Source organism: Semicossyphus pulcher, unplaced genomic scaffold (assembly GCF_022749685.1).
Source record: "Semicossyphus pulcher isolate SPU_LCO1_2020_fin unplaced genomic scaffold, fSemPul1.0.p SCAF_16, whole genome shotgun sequence".
Classification (NCBI taxonomy): Eukaryota; Metazoa; Chordata; class Actinopteri; order Labriformes; family Labridae; genus Semicossyphus; species Semicossyphus pulcher.
Genome location: NW_027211670.1, coordinates 20052334 through 20075229, shown reverse-complemented (window position 1 = coordinate 20075229; position 22896 = coordinate 20052334). Strand labels below are relative to the sequence as shown.

The 22896-nt window shown below is 42.6% G+C and overlaps 1 protein-coding gene across 3 annotated transcripts; it reads left to right on the top strand.

Moving 5' to 3' along the window:
• The first annotated feature begins 1947 nt into the window (after positions 1-1947).
• LOC138593208 (cytohesin-1-like) lies at positions 1948-21510 on the top strand. Of its 3 annotated transcripts, none has more exons than XM_069664111.1 (12): positions 1948-2029; positions 11123-11205; positions 13827-13891; positions 14469-14535; positions 15405-15523; positions 15895-16088; positions 16996-17144; positions 17518-17630; positions 18224-18302; positions 18396-18467; positions 20372-20526; positions 20616-21510. In XM_069664111.1, exons 1-12 carry the CDS (start codon positions 1948-1950, stop codon positions 20692-20694), a joined length of 1257 nt encoding a protein of 418 aa, XP_069520212.1. In that variant the 3' UTR covers positions 20695-21510. The 3 variants fall into 3 exon arrangements, with proteins under 3 accessions (XP_069520212.1, XP_069520213.1, XP_069520214.1); XM_069664112.1 differs by lacking the exon at positions 1948-2029 and adding an exon at positions 5388-5510; XM_069664113.1 differs by lacking the exon at positions 1948-2029 and adding an exon at positions 9971-10013.
• The last annotated feature ends 1386 nt before the right edge of the window (positions 21511-22896 follow it).

Here is a 22896-nt window from a genome sequence, read left to right as displayed (position 1 = left end):
GCTGCATACATCTATATATGGAAAGGTCCACTCGTACGCATTTCAACAGCATCACTGCCGGATGAAGCCTGATGCTGTTAATACTGACTGTCTCCATTTATCTTTATTTATATATTTCATATGCAAAAGTTCACCAGGGCTGCTTACGTCACTCCGCCCACTCTGTCTTTTTAGTACCACCTGCCACTTGTGATGTCGAGGTTTCCAGCATTAATGTGCATGTATACGTTCTGTTTTGAGAGTGTTAATGAGAGCAGAGCCACGAGATCTACAGACCACGGAGCGATGAATGTCAAGTTCAAGAACGGGGTGATGAGGTCAGGCGGCACAGAAAGAGGTCAGCTCTGCAGAGAGAGAAGAGCAGATTTAATGAGTGAAAGAGAGAAATGGAGTGATGCTGATGAAAGGATGTAGTGCTCGTGGAGGTATGGGAGCAGAGGAGGAGTGTAATGTGTATAAAGGAACAAAATCAAACTGAAAGGCACCCGAAAAGGTCGAAGATATCACACTCACACTGTGTTCACCTAAATAGCATTGTGCCGCTCCTTTAGGGCAGATGCCGTGTATTAATAGCTATAGTGGATGTTTCTTTATAAGGCATTGTTCTTGCTTTAGATCCGGTTGCTGCTAAAACAATTAGTCATGGAAACGTAAAATTCACTGTAAGTATAACTAGAAGTTAACTTAATATTTTGTGTTTATGTACAAAAATTATTCCATAGAAGTTGAGTCAAAAGGATATACAGTTAAGAGTCTAAGTAAGCACATTGAACGTACCTTGCAAAGGCGCCGAGTTTGACAAACAGACTGAATGAGTAATAGATACAATAAAGACCTAACCACCGTAACATCTTCACTGTTTACTAGCCGTGTCTCTGGTGCGTTTGTGACGTCAGACGGTGACGCAGCAGAAAAGAGACCGACAGGAGTATACTTCACTGGCAATGGGAAAAGAGACATTGAGAGTCATTTTGGTGGGAAAGGGGTATTAGAGTCCTTTTAAATTTCTTACCAACCATTAAAACTTCTTATAAAGCCTGAGGTGGGCCTTAAAACATTTTATTACACAGCTGTGTTAAACACTTGATTCTGATTGGTTATTACCACATTCCGAGGTCTGCTATTTCTACATAACAGACCGTTGCTATGAAGAACAGACCGTTGCCGGAGGACAAACTGTAATCAAATCAATCCGCCGAAAGAAATCCGGTAAATTTGACGTCAGTCTGGAAAAAAGAAAAGAGAGAAAACATCACACATTCTGTGATTACAACCTGCTCACTTTACATCATGCCTTACTTAATTCATGCTTTTTACAACATCTACATACAGTTTGAATGACGGACTTATGTATAGTTGTAAAGCAGTATTTTTACACTGTAGTATTGCTACTCAAATGAAAGGTGTTAATGTATATTTTACCTCTAATACAACATAATGTATGTGTTTGTGCGAGCTGTGACTAAACTATGCCGGGCTCTGATGTGTGTGTGGGTGTGAAACAGGAGGATAGGAGGTTGCGAGCATGTGTGTGTACATTTGTCATCACTTCCAAGAATACACAACAACTGTTCAAAGTGACACAGCAGTGGGCGTGCGTCTATATTTTTTTATGCCTTAAGATTGTTTTTTATATCGAATAACACATATCATAGAGTGAGAGGTTTTTCAGCGTGGAGTGTGTGAGGCTGGATTCAGGAGGTCAAGAGTGTGAGCGAGAGCGAGGAGGGAGGAGAGAGAGTGAGAGCGCAGAGTGTTTCTGAGAGTCTGTCAGAGTCTGGAGGCAGGCGGGAGAGAAAACGCTGAAAGCCCGGCTTTTTCAAGAACCTGTTGCTGTTTTTTGTCTCCTTTTGCTTGAGCGTGACGCCGTCTTAAGGGGGAATAAAGCAAAGAGATGCAGAGAGGATACGGCTGTATTTGAAACACCTGAATACTCCTTGTGTTGTGATGGGGACTGTGAGTGAGCTGTGTGCCTCCAGTTTCCAGGCTTTTCTCTGTCCGTCTGTACGACCACCTGCTGCAGCCGCAGGTAAGTGTTTTAAAGATATATACGTGCCAGAAATATGTTGTTAATATATATATTTCTTGTCTTCCTTTTGTTTCACATTTTTCTATCACAAAAACAGCTTTATGAATAGGGTGTTACACATCTTTAAATACAGACACACTCAGAGCTACAGTGCTACAAGTGTTCAGTTGCTGTGGTGATCCTCTGTTAGCTTATCAAGACACGCAGCACTCTGAAGTGTGTGGATGTGTGCCATGCTGTGTTTCATTTCCATGTTGGTGCAGACACGAGGCGGGCAAAGTGTGCGCGATACCGAGGGCTCGTTTCCAGAACATGACGTACACCCATCAGCCTCTCACTTTAAACTTAATCTCCATCTCTGTGCAGGTGCTTTCATGCCGTATAAATGTGCTCGATCAAATGCCAATCATACACACAATGAAAGCGGCATGGGACTCACCCAGGTTATTTCCATTTGCTGTTCTGCTTTGATAACCCTTCTTTCTAAAGCTGGACTTCCCCCTCGAGTTTCTTCTGCTCTCGTTACCTCATTTTTTATTCCTCTAGCCTCAAGACCTCTGAAACAGTGATGCTTTCACAGATGAACCCTTTAGCTGTGAAGCAGATGATTTTCCTCAATAGGCTATACCATTCATGTATATTATACATATTTACCGTTTGTAAGTATTTACATGTTGGGTCATCACTCACCTCTAGCGGATATCTAGTCACACTGGTGGACTGAGAAGACAGCGCACAGGATAAAGTGCCCTCTGGGATGCCCTTCCAGTGGGGAAAATATGATAAAAGGCCTTTCAGAGTGCCCTTTCAGTGAATAAATCCTGATGCAGGGCCCTCTCAAGTGTCCTTTCAGTGGAGAAAACTTGATAACATGCCTTCCAGGGTGCTGTCAGTAGAGAGCATGTGATGACATTCCCTTTAGAGTGCCCTAGAAAACGTGGTAAAGTTCCCACTAGGACGCCCTTTTACTTCAGCAGTGTGATAAAGTTCCTCCCAGAGTGCCCTGTGTAGAGTAGTGGAGGTTGCCCTGCTGTTGGAACTTGATAAAATGCTCTCTTGGGTGCCCTTCTAGTTGAAAAAAAACTTCCCAGTTGCCCTCTTGGTGGAGAAAAAGTGATAACATGCCCTCTAGAGTACCCTTTGAGTGGGTACATTCAAAGATTGAGTCTCGAAGAGTTCAGTTTAGTTCTCTTGGGTGCCCTCTAACCGTAATTGCGGGAGGACACTTCCCAATTTAACATCCACGGTTGGCTCCGGTTGTAACTCTTGATTTTCCTCACTGACGGTCGCTTTCCTTTTTAGACTGTTTGTCTTCATCTGAGTGTCGAATTTGTTTTTCTTTGGATTTTCACGTATTTTGTCTGTAGTCCTCGACCTTTTCTTTGTTTGTTCAGCCATAGTAGATTACTGTTTACTCGCAACACTTGCAGAGAGCGGAAAAAAGCAGCCGCTTAGCTCCGCCTACCCTCTCTGGCAGACCAACCACTGCTGGGTGATGGAAAACGCTTCACTAACTGGGCGCCAGTCTGTAATACTGCAAATGCAAAGGCTTTCATCAGAGGGCCATAGGCTCAATCGCCATGGTTACCTCATTAGGCGATGGATAGTGACTTAACAGACATTTTATTTACATGAAAATCTTCCTTAAATAAAGTGACCTCATAAACCCATCCAGTTGAGAAAATATGTTAAAACACTTTTCAGTTTGCCCTCTAGGTGGAGAAATCAGAATAAAGTGCCCTACAGCTTCCCCTCCCAGTGAAGAAAACTTGATGCCATGTCCTCCAGGGTGTTTTTCCAGTTAAGAAAAAGTGTGATAGTGATAGCCCTTAAAATGCCCTTTGCTGTGGCGAAATTATAATAATGTGCATTCTAGAGTTCACCTCCTTGGAAAAGTGCCCTGTGAGTGAAAAACACAAGCCTTTCAGGGTGCCCCTAAACTGGAGAAAACATAATGACCTTCTAGTTGAGAAAATGCAATGCATAGCAATACAGGCGTGCTGTTGCCCCTCTACAAGTGTCTAGTGCTTAATTTGTTTGCTACTGCCCCAGCGAGAGATCTGCCACTGTCTATTAATGCTGATAATTTAAGTGAAATCTCATTCCATAAAACAATGTCCCTGTTGCCCTGAGTAATCTACAGGCCTCACTGTCTATTCAACTCTATTCAAAGAACTAGTCCCAATGAAAACTATTCACAGCTTCTTCAAAGATAAGAATATGTCTTCTGTGTTTGGCTGAGCTGACACTTTAAACTGTTGCATTGCAGCAGTTCTTCCCAAAACCCCTCCTCAGCATATCCTGTTTTTGGTGTGTCCAAACTCTGAATAAAGCCCTGATTCAAGCTCACAGCTGCAATCCTCTGCCCTCCTTTCCTCTATCCTTCCCTACATCCTCTCCTCTCCCTTCCCCTTTTTGCCTCACACAAAGCCATCCATCTCACATATCAAACCTGCTTCCTCTGTCCTCACACTCATTTGGATAAATATGTATCTCATCCTCCGCAGGTGGCGGGAACATCACTTTAAGATTAATTATTTTTCTTTACTTCTTGTTGAGTCATGTTTCCTTTGTCAGCAAGCTTTTGTCACTATGCCAACACTTTTAACGCTTTGTACAAACACACATGGATGTTCACACAGGGTGGAGGGCTGAGGCTTGAAAAAAAAGGAACAATTACACGTACCCGCAGGCCAGAGGCATTAAATCTGATTTGTGAGCATGTAGTTACACCCATATTCAGATAGAGATAGACACAGAAGCTTCCTTCTGTTCTCCCTCAGGAATGAGAGACATTACATTTATGTAATAGTCTTCTCTGTCACAATACCAGGACAGGCTGTCTCACACAACACAATGATGTACCATAATAGGCTGTAATGATGAGATGCAAGGTCAAAGATTATGCTAGTGTCAGAGTGTTATTATGCTAGTGTCAGAGAGTTATTATTATACTGTAGACTTTAGAAATCATTACTTACTTCTTCTTTTTTTATTGGTGAAAAAACAAAACAATTGTGGAAGTGAAGATAAAATACACAAGGATGGACATTATTAGATTACATATATTTTATACACTTTATAATAATAATGATAATAGTAACAATACAAATTATTATAAGTAATAATTAATAATAATATGTCAGTTATTGTGAGATAGATAGATAGCTGGAAAAATAGAGCGATAGATAGCTGGATAGATAGAGAGATAGATAGTTAGATAGATAGATGATACAGAAGTTTGTTAGCACGTACCCGCTCTCTGATTGGCTGCTGCCGTGGAGACCACGCCTACGTCATCCTGCCCCAGCACCGGCTGTCTCTCCGCAGACAGTTGTCATCAACTGCCAGCCTAACGGTTACCGAGTTGGAATAAAACGTTATCTTTTGACCTTTAAAACAACTTTTAACTGAAAAAAGTCTTCTTTACCGGTGTTGACCAACAGCGCAAACATGGTTTTAAAGTCGGAGGACGGAGTTGGTAAGTTGCCCGACCCGCGTTATATAGTTACAGTGAACAGGGCTAATCGAGAGGCTAACCAGGTTAGCTCGCTAACTAGCAACTAACGTAACTTTATGTAACGTTGAATAGAAGAAGTAAGCAGTCACGTATTGTCTAAGCAACACGTTGTTGTTTGTGTTTTGACATTTTGGTACCTATAAGCAGAGCGAAAGCAACAAGTCCTCATTTGACTGAGTTGTTAATGCTTGTTAAAGCCAGTCTTTATTAAGTGGCACAAGAGATCCATTATTATTAATCTGGATTGAGGCCAGACCTCATGGGGGTTTGTGCTTACTGTGCAGCACTTTACAGTCCATGTGTCTATAAATACGATCAATGCCCCCTTTATTGGTGTGCAATGAAGGGATTGCCCTCAAACATAGTTGAATTGGTTGCATGCACTTCTTTGCTCAGTTTTCCAACTTGTGACCAAAGCGTGGTCAGTTTCTGTAATAAGAGGCTTAGGAGAGACTAAAACAAGTCAGGACAGAAAGGGAGGAATGCCACAAATACATTAGAATTTGCTTTGATCATAAATCATCTTCTGCACAAATGCACTCGTTTCCTCTGACAGTTTGAGCCACCCCTACAGGATGTGCTTTATTCTGTCAGGAAGGAAAAACCTGTGAAAACAAATTACCAGATGTGCTTCAAAATAAGACAATTCATTTCTTCTGGAGGGGAAAAGCTGTTAAAGTGAGCAACAGATAAAACATAGATCTCTAAAAAGTATGGTAGCTGCTCTGATGTTGGAAATTTCACAACCTCCACCATTACAGGTAGCTTTTCATAGCTTTTTTTTTTTTTTACACTTGACAGAGTGAGTGCCAACTTGTTCTAAAAGCACAGTTACAATTCAGGTAGTGCTTTTTGCTTTGCCCCACTCGACTTAAACTACACTTAGACGTGAGAGAGAGAAGCTCAAGTTGTATGAAACTTCTTCCAATCTGTCTGAAGGCACAGTTTGTTCTTGTGTGAACTGATCAGTCACCAGGGATTTTACCAGAACCACACGATTATATCGCTATGTTGAGCTTGCTCTCCTCGGGCCAGGGGACGTTTAAGCAGACAATTATGGCCTTGTGAATGCTGAAATGGACTATTATTACCATGTAAACAGCGCCAGACACTGAATCACTGAATCTGAAATATGAAGATAGTTTTCTAGTCATAACCAAACGGCTTTGCCTTGGGTCCTGGGTCAGCTGCTTTGCTGTGGGGTAAACAGATGCCATTGTGCAGAGATTCACCATAAAGAGTCCCCTGCAGTTATCCGGCTGTGATTTTTTACTTTGAACATAGCAACGCTGGCATATTGCTGCCCCAGTGTATAATTTTAGGCCCTTTATGTTTTTTTCCCCAATTCTGCCGGCCTGTGATGGGCTTGGCTTGTACTTCTGTGCTGTGATTGACCAGGAAAACCTCGAACACTGGTTTGTCCTGTGGAGACCGCTGTGGGAGTCTCGTGTGAAACAAAATAAAAACGCTCAAACTATAATCTTTTTTAAAACTAACCAAGTAGTGGTGCCTTAACTTAGCCAGGCACGTGGTAAATGGCTGCGGTTTGGTTAGTTTAAGGAAGGTTTAGTAAGAAATCATGGTTTCAGCTTTCAGAATAACTTGACGTGACTGTATGGCTCTGCGGTGAAAGAGCATTTCTTGCAGAAAGCTCTGAAGGCTAAATTAGAGGCAGCGAATACTAACCAATCCCAGTACTAGCACTTTACAGCAAATGAGCGCAATTTGGTGGAGCTCTTTTGGGAAAAAGTATAATGCATTTTGACATTTTAACAACTGCATCTGCGTCACACACACACTCACACATACAGCCCTGTCCTGCAGGCTACATAATTGACACAGATGTTGATTCGGCTCTGTTGCTAGCTCTACTTTACAGCCAACTAACTTGCCCCACTATTTAGGCTTAGTACCTTCTGTTACTGATTGGTGAGGTGTAAGAAAATGCTAACAGTCTGGTGTATGTGTGGGCGGAAGAATGATTTAATTTTACCACAACAGAAGCTGTGTTTAGTAATTGGTTATTTGGTTGTTGCTGGCGCCCAGAGAGGTGAGTCAACCTCATGTCTGCTGCACCTTCCTCATCACTGTTGCTGATGCAAAACTGCACCCCCCATCCTCTCTTCCTCTCCCTCTCTCTTTCTCTCTCTCTCTGTCTCTCGGACACCGGTGTCCACGTGGGGGAGCCTGTGTTTGTGATGTGCTCACTGAGGGTGGGAAGCTGGGAGGGAGGAGTCAAGATGGATGGAGGGAGGAGTGGGGGAAAGAGAGAGATGAGAGTTCAAGGGTTTTCCTCCCCTCACACACACACACACACACACACACACACACACACACACACACACACACTCTCAAACACACTCATCCCCATTTGGCTGCTCCCCTCCTCTCTCCCCTCTGCTGGAATGAGTGCCTGAGGATTAGGGAGCAGGGAGGCTGGACCAGAGGACCACAGGATTGGGATTGGAGGGCTCGGGCAGGACTGGATTATATTGTGTTGTTGGAGACACCAGACTGGACTGCAGCAAACAGGCCTTGACTACCACATAGATATCAAAGAAGTGTGTTTTTGGCTGCACTGGGAGCACTGGGACCTTTGACTCTGGTAGTGAAGCCACCCATCAGACAGAAGCTTTCTCTGGTATGAGCCTCAGGATTATGACACAATTGTGTAGGTGTTCAGTGCGTCATCATAACTTCTGCTTTAGGGCTGTTATACAGAAACTTATTTGAATGAGTGTGCGTGCATGTGTGTCGTCACGTCTTCTTTGGAAAGCAGGATGAGCAGCCAGAAGTACGTACGTGTGGTTTTAGTATTTTTTCTATGTCATTGTGTCTGAACAGGATGTCAAGTGTTGCATAACTTAGAAGCCAGAGAGTTGAAGTAGAAGGACAGAGAGTGAACTTTAGGCCTGAATATGTTGGTTGTCCATAGCAGCTGGTCATCTGCAGCATTGCTATGACAAGGTGTCCCATTACGTGCCAACACAAACACACACACTCGGTGACCTGGAGACTATGCAGAGCAGCTGGTTCAGGAGGCAGGAGAGGCATGTTGTTATTTACGTCAGGATGTGTGCGTTTTGTTTTTGTCCGTTTGAAGAGAAGGATGATATGTGCGATAAAACGTCATAAACAAATGATTTAATTTCCTCTTAATGAACAGACAGAGAGAGGAAGTGAGCCTGAATGCCAGTTTCACTGCCTCTCTGCTCACAATGGTGCGTTTATTCTTGTCCTCAGGTTTATAAAAAGAGCTGCTGCTCCGGCCTACTTAAACCTTTCTCTGTAGATGAGAGGTGTGCGTGTGTGCGATGACAAAGTCTGTGTGTGTCTGCAGTATGTAAATGATATCAGTATCGTGTCTGTGGCACCTGTATCTGAATTTGCCTACATGTCCTGAGAGGCTTTTTAGTGGTTTGACAGAGAAACGTCCTCTTTCTCTGGAGATATTATAGCTATATATAAGGTCTTAGATATTAATCATAGAGCTAGCATATATTTGTAGAGTGGAATCAATTAGTCAATTGTACTAATATAGACAACTGGTTTAAAAAAATGTCCAGAAAAGTGAATATTTGCTTGTTTTTTTTGTCCACTATAGTTCCACCACAGAAACTTTCCTAGTCTCTAGGTTGTTTCTACATTAGGGAACTACTTTAATTAAGTTTCGGTAACATTTTCCAACAAATCCCTGCTTGAAAGGTGGTACTTTCCAAAAGTACAGGAACTTTCGGTGTGGGACGTAAAGTGTTTTTTGTACATTTTGCGTCGACACATCAATGGAGTTGAAAAAGAAAGCATCACCAGGCGGACTGACTACAAAGTTTGGGCCCTATTGATTATTTATTATGAGCACTTAATCTTCTCGTATCATATCGTATGCGATTTCCACCCGTAGTAAAACCAGCCTTTGCTTTTAGGGCCTAACAAATATGTTGTTTCATATGCACCATATGTGGGCCTATCAAATGTATATTTGTATGTCTCCATATTTGACAATCCTCTCAGCGGTGTTTACTGCATGTGTAGACAGCTGAGCAGACAGGGGTTAGCTCTAAAATGGGTTGACATTGTCTATTGTGAAATATCTATAGCATAGCAAAGGTCTGTTTTCATTTCACCAAACACGGAGAGGAAAATCAGTTACAGTTGACAGTACAAAGTTGTAACATTTAAAAATCCTAACATGTAAATACAGATCAGCTGTAACTCTACATGCTGCATAATGACTCGAAAGTAAACCCTTTTATTTCCTTTTTTTGTTGGTCAAGTTTTCCAGAGAAAAACCACAGTGTCAGTGACAGGTCCAAACTTTCCTCCTCTTATTGTTCCTCCGCAGATATCTAGGGTGTCTGTGGGCTTATGAACTTCTGTTTCTATCACAGTTGACACTTGGTCATTGACCGTTAAGAGTGAGTAATAGATGTAAGGCAGCATGGACGTATGAGCTCAGCAGATACAGTAAGCTATGAACTCTTCGTTTACTTTTATTCATTTGAAGAATGTTTTGGTTCTTTTAACAAGTATATATTTCTTCTTTTGTCTTCTTCATTCATTTTAAACTACGGACATCTTTTACTTGTGATACATGAGCCATCTGCCTCGATTGGGCTACATTCTGTTAACCATCAGCTGTACAGTGTTAGGACTTTAATATAAATATTGTATGAAGAAGACAATCAGTGTTTTTCTGCCATTCTTCATTAGCTCTAATTTTAGTTTGTATAGTGTAGTGGAGCGTATCTGCCTCAGTATGTTGCATCATCTTTAGCGGACATGTGTCAATGCTGTATATTGTAGGGAATCTTTGAGCCCTAGTAAAAACATTGAAGAATTTGTTTCTTTTAAAAAGAAGTTCTTTTTTTTAAGTGTCGATTTAAACGTTTCTTCAGAGTTCAGTCTCTCAGTTTCTGACGCCTACAGGTTTTCTATTATCAATTTCACATCACGGACACATGGTGAAGCTCTATTTGTATGCTTGGAAACAAGTATTGTTTTGTTTTTAAAGAAACAAGATACTGTTTTTTTCCCAGTTGAATCGTATTTAAAAGTCAAGAGAATCTGTTGTCAAAAAAAGTTGTTTTTAAAAGTTTTATTATGGCATGATTATTCTAAGGTCATTGGGTAAATGGGTTAAAAAAATCATGATATCACTATTGACCAAAATGATACTGATTGTGATTTTTGTTATAATGGAGCAGCCTGAGCAGCCATAATATTTCCACCAAGATGTCACCTTAAATGTTGTTGAAAAGGAGTAGAAAACTTATATGTGTGTGTGTGTGTGTGTGTTTATACATCTGTATCAGACAAAGGGGTTTAGTTTCATCCACTTTGGGGTTTGGATGCGTGGCGGGGGGTGGGGGGGTGGGGGGGGTGGGGGGGGGGGGTAATTTGATGGATAAAATATTGTGTTGCCTTAGTGACCCAGAGCAGTGGGACTCTCAGGTCCCTTGTCTTCCTTTTGTAAGTGTGTGTGTGTGTGTGTGTGTGCAGTATATCTATTGTGTTTGTGCGTGTGTGTCTGAGAGAATATTTGATTTGACTGCTGCATGTTCTTCTCTCCTCAGTGCCTGATGACCTCAGTCCAGAGGAGAGACAGGAGCTGGAAAGCATCCGCCGCAGAAAACAAGAGCTGCTGCACGACATACAAGTAAAAACACACAATTTTTCACACTTTAAGTCCGTTCATTTGAATTAATCTGGAGAGAAACTTCTTGTTCCTATGTTTCATTGTTTCAGGTAGTTCCAGGAATAACATATCGTCTAATTTACGCTCTTCTTTTTTCTTCTTTGTCTGAACGGCCCATTGTTGAGGTAGTTCTTTCTTCTCTCTGTGTCCTTGAGTAGATTTTGTAACTGCACGTCTAGACCAGCGTGTCTAGGGAGGTGTGTGTTTGTGTGTGTGTGCGTGTGTGTATGAGGGGGGTATAGGCATATGACCACTGGAGCGTTACTGTACGCATTTACGATGGATGATCCTCTTTGTGTGGCGGTGCATGGGTACAAGGGGGTTGGGACATGTGTGTGTGTGTGTGTGTATGTTCTAGCTCTGCCTGTAGGGACAGTTTCAGCCCACCGCATCAGTTCTCTCTACAACCTTAAATAAATTAGCGAGACTGTCTGTGTCAGCTCTTTACCTGGGTTCATTTATTTTCCAACATGCAGGTAAAACTGGCCTCGTCCTCATCAACAACATTTAGATATATGCATGTTAAAAGATAAACAAAAGCCTGAAATGAAAAAGAACTAATACTGATGTATGTTGCCTTTTGTCTAAAGCTGGATATATACTTGCTTATAACTAGCGTTCACGTGCGCATCATAGCTGCCACATGTTCCCTGCGTCTGTTTGGAGCGTCGGCTGTGCACGTCCTTAAAAATTAACGCTAGATGCGGTATGCACATGAGCAGTAGGGCCGGTGTAGAGGCAGAGGGGATGTGAGTGGGTCTACACAGCAGCAGGGACAACAAGGGCAGAAAGTTCTGAAGACAAGCTGATAGACAAAGTCCACAATTATCCACACCGATGTGTCATTGCTTCTTCACAGAGACAAACATGGCCGTCAAAACAGCTGGAGACAGATAAGTTACAGTTTAGAAGTCGACGTGGAAACCTGCAAAACTAAATGGAAACAAGCCCGGCACCGTTACGTCCGTGCACGGAGGAAAATGTTGGAGAAACATTGTGGACCGTGCCGACGATGTGTTCTGTCCAACGAACACACAAAAGCTGTCGCTGTTTCTGCTGTGATCTCAGAATGAACATCATAGTAACCTCCTTGAGTGTCGCCATGTCTGTTGTTTACATCCTGCACATACGGTAGTTTCATACGGCCATGCAATATTCTTTAGGAGGAAGCTCACAACAAAAGGTGAGAAAGAATGCCAACAGTTTCTAAAAATATGTTCACAACAGGTCAACAAAACTTTAACTAAATACAGGATGTGCTTGGGGAGACGCTAGCCAGCCACTTTCAAAATAAAAGTCTGCTTCAATCCATATAAAAATCACTGTTTACAATACAGTGCAACAATATTAAACTATGACATGAGCACAGTAGAATCTCTTTAAGGGTAATTTGGAGTAAAATAAAAACATTGCATATTAGTTAAAGATGATTTAAGATGAAACAAAGACAAAACAAGCTACCCAAAATGATTACATCAGGGACTTTTGGATTAAATCATTTGGATTTGAAAAGATGCTGTCAAAGGTTGTCCCCTGTGTTTTGTAAGGTGGACATCCAAAACACACACACACGAAGACACACACGCATAAACACAACACAATCGTGCCCTCGAGGCAGCGACGCTGTGCGAGTAGATTGATGGAGTTTATTACTGAGGTCGACTCTCGCTCTGTGCTTCTCTCCTCTAAGCCCAGCCAGGTCTCGCCCTGGGGGCTGATGGGTAATGAGCCACAAAATATTCCGGTAATGGAGACAGACGATGCTGCTTGTTTGTGAGGGGGTGTTACCATGGAAATGCACATGTAGGAATCCAGACAAGTGAAGTTATTTGCATTGTTTACCTGCTTTACACAACATACACGCACACTCACTGGGAGTTGTAGATGATTAAAGCTCGGCTGAGGCCCCGGCCTCGTCTGCGTGTCTCTCTCTTCCATAATTATCTCAGTTCATTATCTTTTCTGCTGCGCTCAGTGTTCCTTTCCATCTGTTTCTCTCCTCTGTTCTTTCCACCCATAACCTCTGAGCTCTGTGGAGCAGCTCAGCTAAGCCAGTCAAAGTCTTTGATCCCGCAGACTCCCGTCTCCCTTCCAGTGCGACACTCACACAGGCTAGGGAGGGAGTCACGCAGGGGGGGAGGCAGGCTGGTAAATCTGGGTCAGCACAGGGGAGAGGAGGAGCAGGGGAGAGGGGAAGCAGGGGGAAAGGGTGGTCGGCACTGACCCTAGAACAGGTGCTACAGCTCCCAGAGAGGATTTTCTGCAGAGGGCGGCTGTTCCGCAAAACTCCTGCCGAGAGGAAGAAAGAGTCGGGCTTAGAGAGTGAATCACGTCTGCACTTTTAGGCTTCTTTTCTGGGTCATATTTCAGTAAGAAGTCATTGTCTGGATGTAGCTGGAGCAGACAGGCATGGTGCTGACAAAGCATCTCAGAGCTTTTAAAAAGAGTCAGATGTCACAAATATACCAAATGTATGTAGCTGTTTTTTCTTTTTTTCATTCTACACCCCAAAAAACCTGAATAACCTTTTCTCCTTCCTCTTTCTGTTGCATCTCTCTCCCCATCGCGCTGTCTGCTCTCAGAGGCTGAAGGATGAGATAGCAGAGGTGACCATAGAGATTGAGAGCCTGGGCCTGACTGAAGAGAGGTGAAGTATCTCTCAACAACCACTTCTGAGCGTGTGTGTGGGCCGCTGTGGTCCACTCAGCTTTTGTTTTAGTGCAGATGCACCAGAAAGACCTGAATAAACCTGCCTGACACTCAGAGCAGAACCATCTGCAACTGAGGATTGTTTACATTATCGATATATCTGTTAATATTTTTAGTTTATGAGATATCTAAAAACTAGATAACAAGCAGAGATAAAAACAGAGATATTCAGAGACAAATATTCTGCTCACAAGTTCAGTTACTGAGCTATTCTCAGAGCTTTCGACCGCATCAAAAGCTTTAAATTCTTCAGCTAAAGAAGCTGAGGAATGTGATACATGTTCTCAAGGTCGAGAATCAATCTCCACACTCAAAGATATTCTGTTTACTCTTTAAGACAAACAGAGAGAAGCAGCAAATCCTCTCATTTGAGACGCTGACACTCGTGAATGTTTGGCATTTCACAAGTAGCTATCGCAAACTTTTTTTTGTCGATTAACATTTCTGACAAATGATCTGTTGATTTAAGAAGTGACTGTGTTCCAAAGGTTTTGTTTTGTTTCATTTGTTTGTAGGAAAAGTATGCAGAGGAACAAACAGATGGCCATGGGCCGGAAGAAGTTCAACATGGACCCCAAGAAGGTGAGACTTCATCAGGCTCTTTCTTTAGGTAGCAGATACGTGTAGCACTACAACTAATACAGGTTTTCTTTGCCAACCAGTCTGCTTGTTTCTAGATAAATCCATTCATTGTTTAGTCTAAAAAAACCTCAGAAAATATAGAGAAAATTTCCATTCCAGTTGTCCTTAAAGGGCCAGTTTGCCAATTTTCAGCTTCAGTTATTATGGGGAGCTGATGCCATTATGGTAGGAAATGAATGCACTTTCGCTCTGTGCCTTTGGAGGACGCTATCCGCTTCTCCAATAGGCCCTGGGAGCTCGCTAAACTACGCTTCCTCAATCTAGGACGCCCGCCTCCGATGTCATGTCTCGTTCAAAATTGTCAGGTTTGAAATGTAGACTGCAGACCTGAAGATTTCTGAGACGATCCACCTATATATTCTCGTCGTATTTCGGATTCTGTTCCATTCTGTATCACTCAATGATCAATGTCCTTGACTAGAAAACTGTAGTTTTTTTTACTCCAGCGTCTCTCCCTGGGCTGTTCGTTTCAGAGGGAGGGCCGCAATGCACGCTGGGTGTTGTAGGAATGTAGAATGGGCGAAACCACGAGCTGTACAACTTTCTCCACAGTTATGGCGCCAATTTAAAATATTATTGCTTCTATCGATTACAGAGAACACCAGCTGTGACCGACAGTGTTTATTTCCAGGGAACTGCTCCTTTAAATGTCTCGTGTTGTCCAACTAAGACACTCTGTTTTAGAGTTGATGTCAATGAATCTAATGTCTTCCCCTGGTCTGACCTCTTATAGAAGCTCATATAAAGTGTAATTGTAGTTTTCATGTGTGATGTTCTGACCAGATTGTGTGTCTTGTTTTCTCCCTCAGGGGATTCGCTTCTTGATTGACAGCTCCCTCCTCAAAAACACCAGTGATGACATCGCTCAGTTCCTCTACAAGGGGGAGGGGCTTAATAAGACGGCTATCGGCGACTACCTCGGGGAGAGGTGAGTGACGCCGATGATGTTCCTTCAAACTAAATGACCTTTTTTCACATCAGACACTTTGACCTGTCAGAGCAGGGACTTTATGAAATCAGCCTACCGTGACATGTCTGTTAAAGAGGCCTACTCCTCAAAGCTGTACATGTTTGCACGTGTGCAGCACTGAGGACAAATCAGGCCTTATCAATATACCATAATCTGCGAAATATGACCTCATGTGCAGATCATCCGTTAATCTGTTTTTATCTGATTCGTCACATCTCGTCCAAACATTTTTAAGCTGCCAACTCAGTGAGCTGCATTCAGCCTGTATTCCTTCTGTTGACTCCCACTGTGTGCGTGTGTTTGTGTGGGATGGCGTGCGTGTCGTGCAGAGATGACTTCAACATCGAGGTTCTGCACGCCTTCCTGGAGCTACACGAGTTCACAGATCTGAACCTGGTTCAGGCCCTCAGGCAGTTTCTGTGGAGCTTCAGGCTGCCGGGCGAGGCTCAGAAGATCGACCGCATGATGGAGGCGTTCGCTCAGAGATACTGTCGCTGCAACCCCGGCGTGTTTCAGAGCACAGGTACGAAAAAACACAGCCAGCCGGGAAGACAAAACAAGTTTACAGTCACAGTTTTTAAACCTTTTCTATTAAATCTTTCATTTATTTCAGGAACAGCAGGAACAAAATGATTCTGTATTTGCACAGCGTGTACTTTGGCCCGACTGTATAATGACTTCTTAAATGCTGCAAAAACACATCACAGACAATTAAAATACAATTATATTGAATGAGTCAATTTCAACACACTTTTCTGTCTTTGCATTGAAATCATCTGAAATAAACTAGAAAAACTGTAAAACACAGAATATAAGACGCACTGAAATATAAGACGCAGTTTTTGGGGGGTTGAAAATGTTTTCTACAGCTATGTATTTATAAAAAACGTGTGTACAAGTTCTTTCAATTTATTTTCATTTAACACAAATTCAAAACACACACAAATAACAGCCTACCATCTGTTTTCACCATGTCAAGTTAGCAGTCCTGCTAGCTACCGGTGCTGTAGCTAGCGGTCGCTGGCAGCCTACGGTAACATTGATTGTTGCGAGGGTGGCGGCTGCAATGGCGATCATGACGGTTCAGGTCTGTGACGAAGCGTTAGCGACAATCAACAAGCGACAATCAAGTTAGTTTTCCTTGCTTAAAACAGCGAGGAAAACAGCACTGCTGCTTATTGTGAATAGGAGACGTTGTAGTGGCTTGGACCCAGAATCAGAGATGTGGCGTCATCAGTTAACAACCGCACAGTGCCATCTGGGTAAAATACTGTAACACAATAACAAACTTCTCTGCATTTTATACTGGTATATTGGTTGCACTGGTATAGAGGGCGCAGCCTACTTTCTAGATGAAAAAAAAAAGAATTAAAAGTGCGTCTCGAATTTTACGGTACTTAAAAAATACACACACTCTTTCTGTTTTCCAGATACGTGTTACGTGTTGTCGTTCGCTGTGATCATGTTGAACACCAGTCTACACAACCCGAACGTGAAGGACAAACCGTCCGTTCAGAGATTCACGGCGATGAACAGAGGAATCAATGATGGAGGAGATCTGCCGGAGGAGCTGCTCAGGGTGAGACGAGTTCTGTTTCAAAAGGTTCAATTCAAGCAACATAAACAGCTTAAATCACGTCCCTCCTTTTTAAAATATCTCCAGGCAGTAACAACATGTACAGAGAAAGTGCCACCACAAGAACATAGTGTTTTCATTTGCCAAGTCACACTGGAAAAAAAATCTGTTTCATACCAGAACAGCTGTGACTGAGAGGAAGATGAAACTTAAACAAAAATATTCAAACTCCACACATAAACAGAATGTTGTTTTGCCCCCAAAGAGGCTGTAGAGATGCAAAAACAATCCCTGCTCCTCTTCTGCTTCTGTCACACTTCCTGTATTAATGCTCTCATTATAACATTTCATCGTCCTTATCCCACCTTCTCTGTAGAACTTGTACGACAGCATCAAGAATGAACCCTTTAAGATCCCAGAGGATGATGGGAACGACCTCACACACACCTTCTTCAACCCCGACAGGGAGGGGTGGCTGCTCAAACTCGGTATGTGCTCCCCCTTTGATTCACTACACTGGTGCTGATGTCCATGTGAGCTGGAGGGCCCTCTAGTGGACGGGCTCTGTACACATGAGGACACATTTATTTTAATCTCAGCACAAAGGATGTTTTGTTTTCCTCTTTTGTTGACATTCTTCTTGTTTGTTTGTGTTTCATGTGTTTGACTCCAGGAGGTATGTACCTTTAAACTGCCCAGCTTTAATGCACTACTTTGCTTCTCAGCTGCTCCCCCCCTCCCCTCCCTGCCTCCCTTACTCCCACTGGCTGTTTGCTTTCACCCTCACATCACACACTTGATTATTAGAATAAAGACTCTGTTGCTGTACCTGCTTTCCCCCTGCGCTGTTTGCTGCTGAGCCAACAGATGTGAAGACAAAAGCTGCTTCACATCTGTTTCTAACTGTCGGCCGCTGACGCGAGTTTTAACCTCAGCTTTGGTCTCAGCGATCAGTCGGCTTTAACCCTCTGATCTGTGCGTCAGTGTGCTTCACCGTGTCGCTGCTGTCATATCAAGTCCAGTTTTCTGCTCTGACTCTCACGCTTAAGTGTTCACTCAAGTCTTATCTGTCATCTCTCCTCAGGTGGACGAGTAAAAACCTGGAAGAGACGCTGGTTTATCCTCACAGATAACTGCCTCTACTACTTTGAATACACGACTGTGAGTACTTCTGTTTAGCTACATCACAGCATAAGAGACATCTGATAAATACTGTATGAAGGACCTCGTTTTCCTCTCTGTTGTGTTTACAAGGATAAAGAACCGAGAGGAATTATTCCACTGGAAAATCTGAGCATCAGGGAAGTCGATGACTCGAAGAAACCGGTAAACTCTTTCACACCTTCTGCCTCGTTTTGTCATAACCGACCATTTCAGCTCTTTTTTCTCTCAATAACAGGTTTAACTTAGTCGTGTTGGAAAGAAACAGATTTTGATGATCTCAAATTACAAAAAAAGATATGCTAGAGATATAAAAGCAGCACGAATTTATCCAAAATAATCTGCAACAAAACTGTCCAAAATGACCATAAAATAAGAGACTTCTGGAGGCAAAAAAACACACAATAAAACTTTCCAAAACTACCATAAAAAGAACCATCTGGAGGCAGAAAACCCCAGCATAAATATATCACAAACTTCCCCAAATTACCATAAAACAAGAAACTGCTGGAAGCAAAAAAAAATCCTGCAATAGCTTATATACAACTGTTTGTCTGCACGGGGATTTTTCAAAGAAGTATTTCCCTCTTTCGTCTACAAAAAGAATCTCGTCCACACGAGTACGGTTATAAAAAAAATCCCTGTCCAAACGAAAGCACAACCCCGATATAACCCAGACATGCAAAGAAGAAAAAGAAAATGGCGGCCAATCAAAAGTCTGAAAAAATCTCCTAATGGGAGACTACCTCACGGGCTGCAATGGCCAATCGAGGAAGAGTATCGTGTGTGGACTGATAGCGAAGGGGAGCGCAGTGACCTCCGTAGTTCATCCCGACGCCTGTGTTCCTCAATATAGTGGACGAGTAACTGTACATATGTGTAACCATGTAAAAAGTCCTTGCCTTGTTTGGTCCGATTGAACTGAACCCTGGAGCGTTTGTCCCCTCGGTGCGGTTTGTTTAGGTGGTGTGAACGCTGGAATGAAACTCTGGTGCGGACCAAACAACCGGACCATGGTCTGCTAGAAAAGACGGTCTCGATCTGTTACAAAACGAACCACAGTCCGGTTTGATTCTGGTGGGACCAAATACAGGAAGCAAACCATAACACTTTGCATTGTAGTATGTTTACGGGTGCTGACATTTTCAGAGACACGTAGATGAGTAGAGGACAGAAGTGAGGGAGCGATGCGGAATTAGAAATATGGGCTGACTAAACAATTTCACATATGCTTGTGTAAAAGCACGAGAACACGGAGGTGTTCAAACTGTTCAGTGAATGGATCTGATCGATCTGTGGAACAGTGTCGGTTAACAGTAAAAAACTCAGATAACAAAACATTAGAGTCTGCGATCATGCTGAGTGCGATTGATCAGTGTGCTCTCTTGCTTTGTTTACTTCAGGGAGTTTTCCCATGTGGAAATTCTGACCAATCAGAGAGCAGTTTCCTCGCTCATCAAAACTCTTGGTCCGCTGGTAAAAGGTGCCGTGTGAACACAAACCAAACTCGAGGCAAAATGCAACAATTTGGTCTTTGATTTGGACCAAACAAACGGACTTTTGGTGTGAATGCGCCCTAAACGTCTTCACTCTGGCCGGAGTTTTACAAAAGATCTGTTTTCAAAAACGCAGAGAAAAAGATACGTTTTGAAAAATACCCATGTGCATGTGGACATGGCCTAAAAGTGCTATAAAATAAGAAACTTGAGGAGACAAAAACACGGCATAAATACTTCCAAAACTTTCCAGAACTATTATAAATGAAAGGCTGATGGATGTGAAGCAACAATTTGGTAATGGCTTTAAAATATGGTACTTTATTACGTTAAACATCCCCCATAAAATGTTCTTATACTCTATGTATCGTGCACAGATTGTAAGATAAGTGTTATTCTGTGTTATTGAAAACATTTTCAGTTTAAGCAGAAAAAGAATGAACACTTATTTACAGATTTGTTCCTGACTTTTTTATCTTCTGTCTTCAGGAAATCTATTTATTCCCTCTGAACTCAAAACACACCTTTTATTTCCTGTAGACTCACCCTGTTTGTTCCTCTCCTCTCTCCCAGAACTGCTTTGAGCTCTTCATCCCGGACCACAAAGATCAGGTGATCAAAGCCTGCAAGACGGAGGCAGACGGGCGCGTCGTCGAGGGAAACCACACTTTTTACAGGATCTCCGCCCCGACCACAGAGGAGAAGGACGAGTGGATCAACAGCATCAAGTGAGCCACGTTTAAACCCTCTCTCTCTCCATTTCCTGCAGATAATTATGAATGATTATTTCTAAGCCTCCCCCGTCTCCTTCCTGCAGAGCCGCCATCAGCAGAGACCCGTTCTACGAGATGCTCGCTGCTCGGAAGAAGAAGGTGTCGTCTCTGAAGGGGCTGTAGAGGATTAAACATTGACTGGATGTGGACCTGAAGACTCCTGGACCAGCCACAGAGGACTCCACTTTTAAAGGAGCTCTTCCTCTGTCGTCAGCACCTGCACTTCTTTCTCTACAGGTTTGACTTCACATTGAAAACTTCCCGACTAGAGACGAAGCATCTCTCTCCTTTATCTCCTTTTGAACTCTCTCCTCCTGCAGTACTGTACTCCTCTTTAAATCTGCTGTAATGACTGTTTGAGTGTGTCGGATTGACCTCAGAAACACTCGATGCACACTCAGTGTTTGGTCTGCTGTGGTATAATGAGTCTCTGCAGCTGCTCAAACAGTTACACTGACGGTAAACAGGAAGATCAAAGCCGGAGGTGTTTCAGTCAGCGGGTAACCTTTCCTGGATCATTTTTTTCATTTTGTTGGCGGTTAAACACGAGGTGCTGATGTTTATTCAGACGCAGGACGTTACAACAGCTGGTGAATGAATCACATTGTACGTGAGCGTGAGCCTGAAACTTTATTTTGATCAGTTGAGGTCTGGTTTCCAGACTTGGATTAAACCGTCTCGTTAATTCAAACACTTGGAACGTTTCGCCTGGAAGACAGAATAGGTGCAGGACTCATCTCGTCTGGGCGTTTGGCCTCTGGACTTCATCATCTAATCTGTTTTGCCATAAAAATACCTTTTTTTTCTAAGCCTGTTTTCTTACTGCTGTTTGTCTTTAGTCAAAAACTGTTTCTGAAAAATGAAGGCAAAGCTGAAAGAGCTACATATTTATTTATCCAGATTTCTTGTAATTTATTGTTAAGTTTTGTCTCATTAAAAGTTTGCAGAATAATATTCACCTCTGGTTTGTGTTTCTTTTGGATCTGTCAGAAGCTAAGGTCAACCAGGGCTGGAGAATAACTGCGATTTCTTCATTAATTTAAAGCCCCCTCCAGTAAGTGTTTAACCTTGTAAACATCTCCATGTGGTGTTCTTCATGCACTACAAGACACATCAGGGACGACATAAGCAGTCATCTCCATGGCTGGGCCTGTCTGCTTTTAAACTGCAGTGTACCAAGGACAGGCTGAACAACACGTTTTCAGATCGGCAGGTTTGAGATGTAATTTAAACATATTTTGCAGACATAATTTATTATTTCAAGCAGAGCGTTTTATGTCTTAAAACATGACTGGAGCTGCTCTTAAAGGCAACTCTCAGACTGCAGCCACAAGTTGCTTCAATGTTTCTTTTTCTGTATTTTTCTCATGACAGTGTGAACAGAACAAATCTTGAATCGGATCCATTTCTCTGATTTGAGCCACTTTCATAAGAGCTGCTTTGTCAGATTTATGTGACCTTAGTTTGAACACAACAAAGACGAGTAACCTCCTGGCTCTGTTCACCAGCTTGTCTAGAACTGTGTGTGTTTTGCCGTTTGGATCTGAGTTTAGGCCAATCTCGGATCCCATCTACTATAGCCTGATGACGGTATAGCCTCTGGGGACAACAGTGGGCGTGTCCGGTTTAGCCAGCGGTTAGCGATAAACGACTTCCAGTCAAGACTTCCTTTTCCGCGTGCTGCATCGTTTACAGAGAAAGAAACGTTTTTCTTGTGATTGACTTTAATTAACGGGTCTTATCTTTGCTGAAATTTGAACATCATGATGCAGATTAGTAAAAAGTCAAAATGAAGCTTTGTCAGGTCTGTCCTCAAGAGGAGAAGAAAACTACTTTTAAAATGAGAACGGAGATCGGATGAATCATTTCTGACGTATTCGAGGAAGTCGGGAAATCTGAACGCTGAACAGCTTTAATGACACCGCATCAGGGAATTTATCTCGGGTTGAATTTTAGATCTAGAACAGATTGTTGTTAGCATGCAGATGTCTGTTTATAGAGATTAATAAGAAGCTAAATCGTTGTCAGATCACGCTGATGGGAGCCGGGGTGTCATAACGGCGGATTACATTACGCCTGCTTTTGCTCTCCACACAGACTGTTTTTCCTGCATACGCCGCAGCCTGCTGATACGTGATTGGTCAATATAACTTGGACTACAAGCGTAGTACAAACGGAAACCAGAACACTTGCCGTCCCTAAAATCCACCTCACTGCTTACAGACTTCAATGTAGAATCTGTAAACAGAGATGAGGGTAGGGCAGATTTTTGTTGCCCTTTAGCCACTTCAAAATAAAATGCTGTCTTTGTATTTGAAGGGGGAA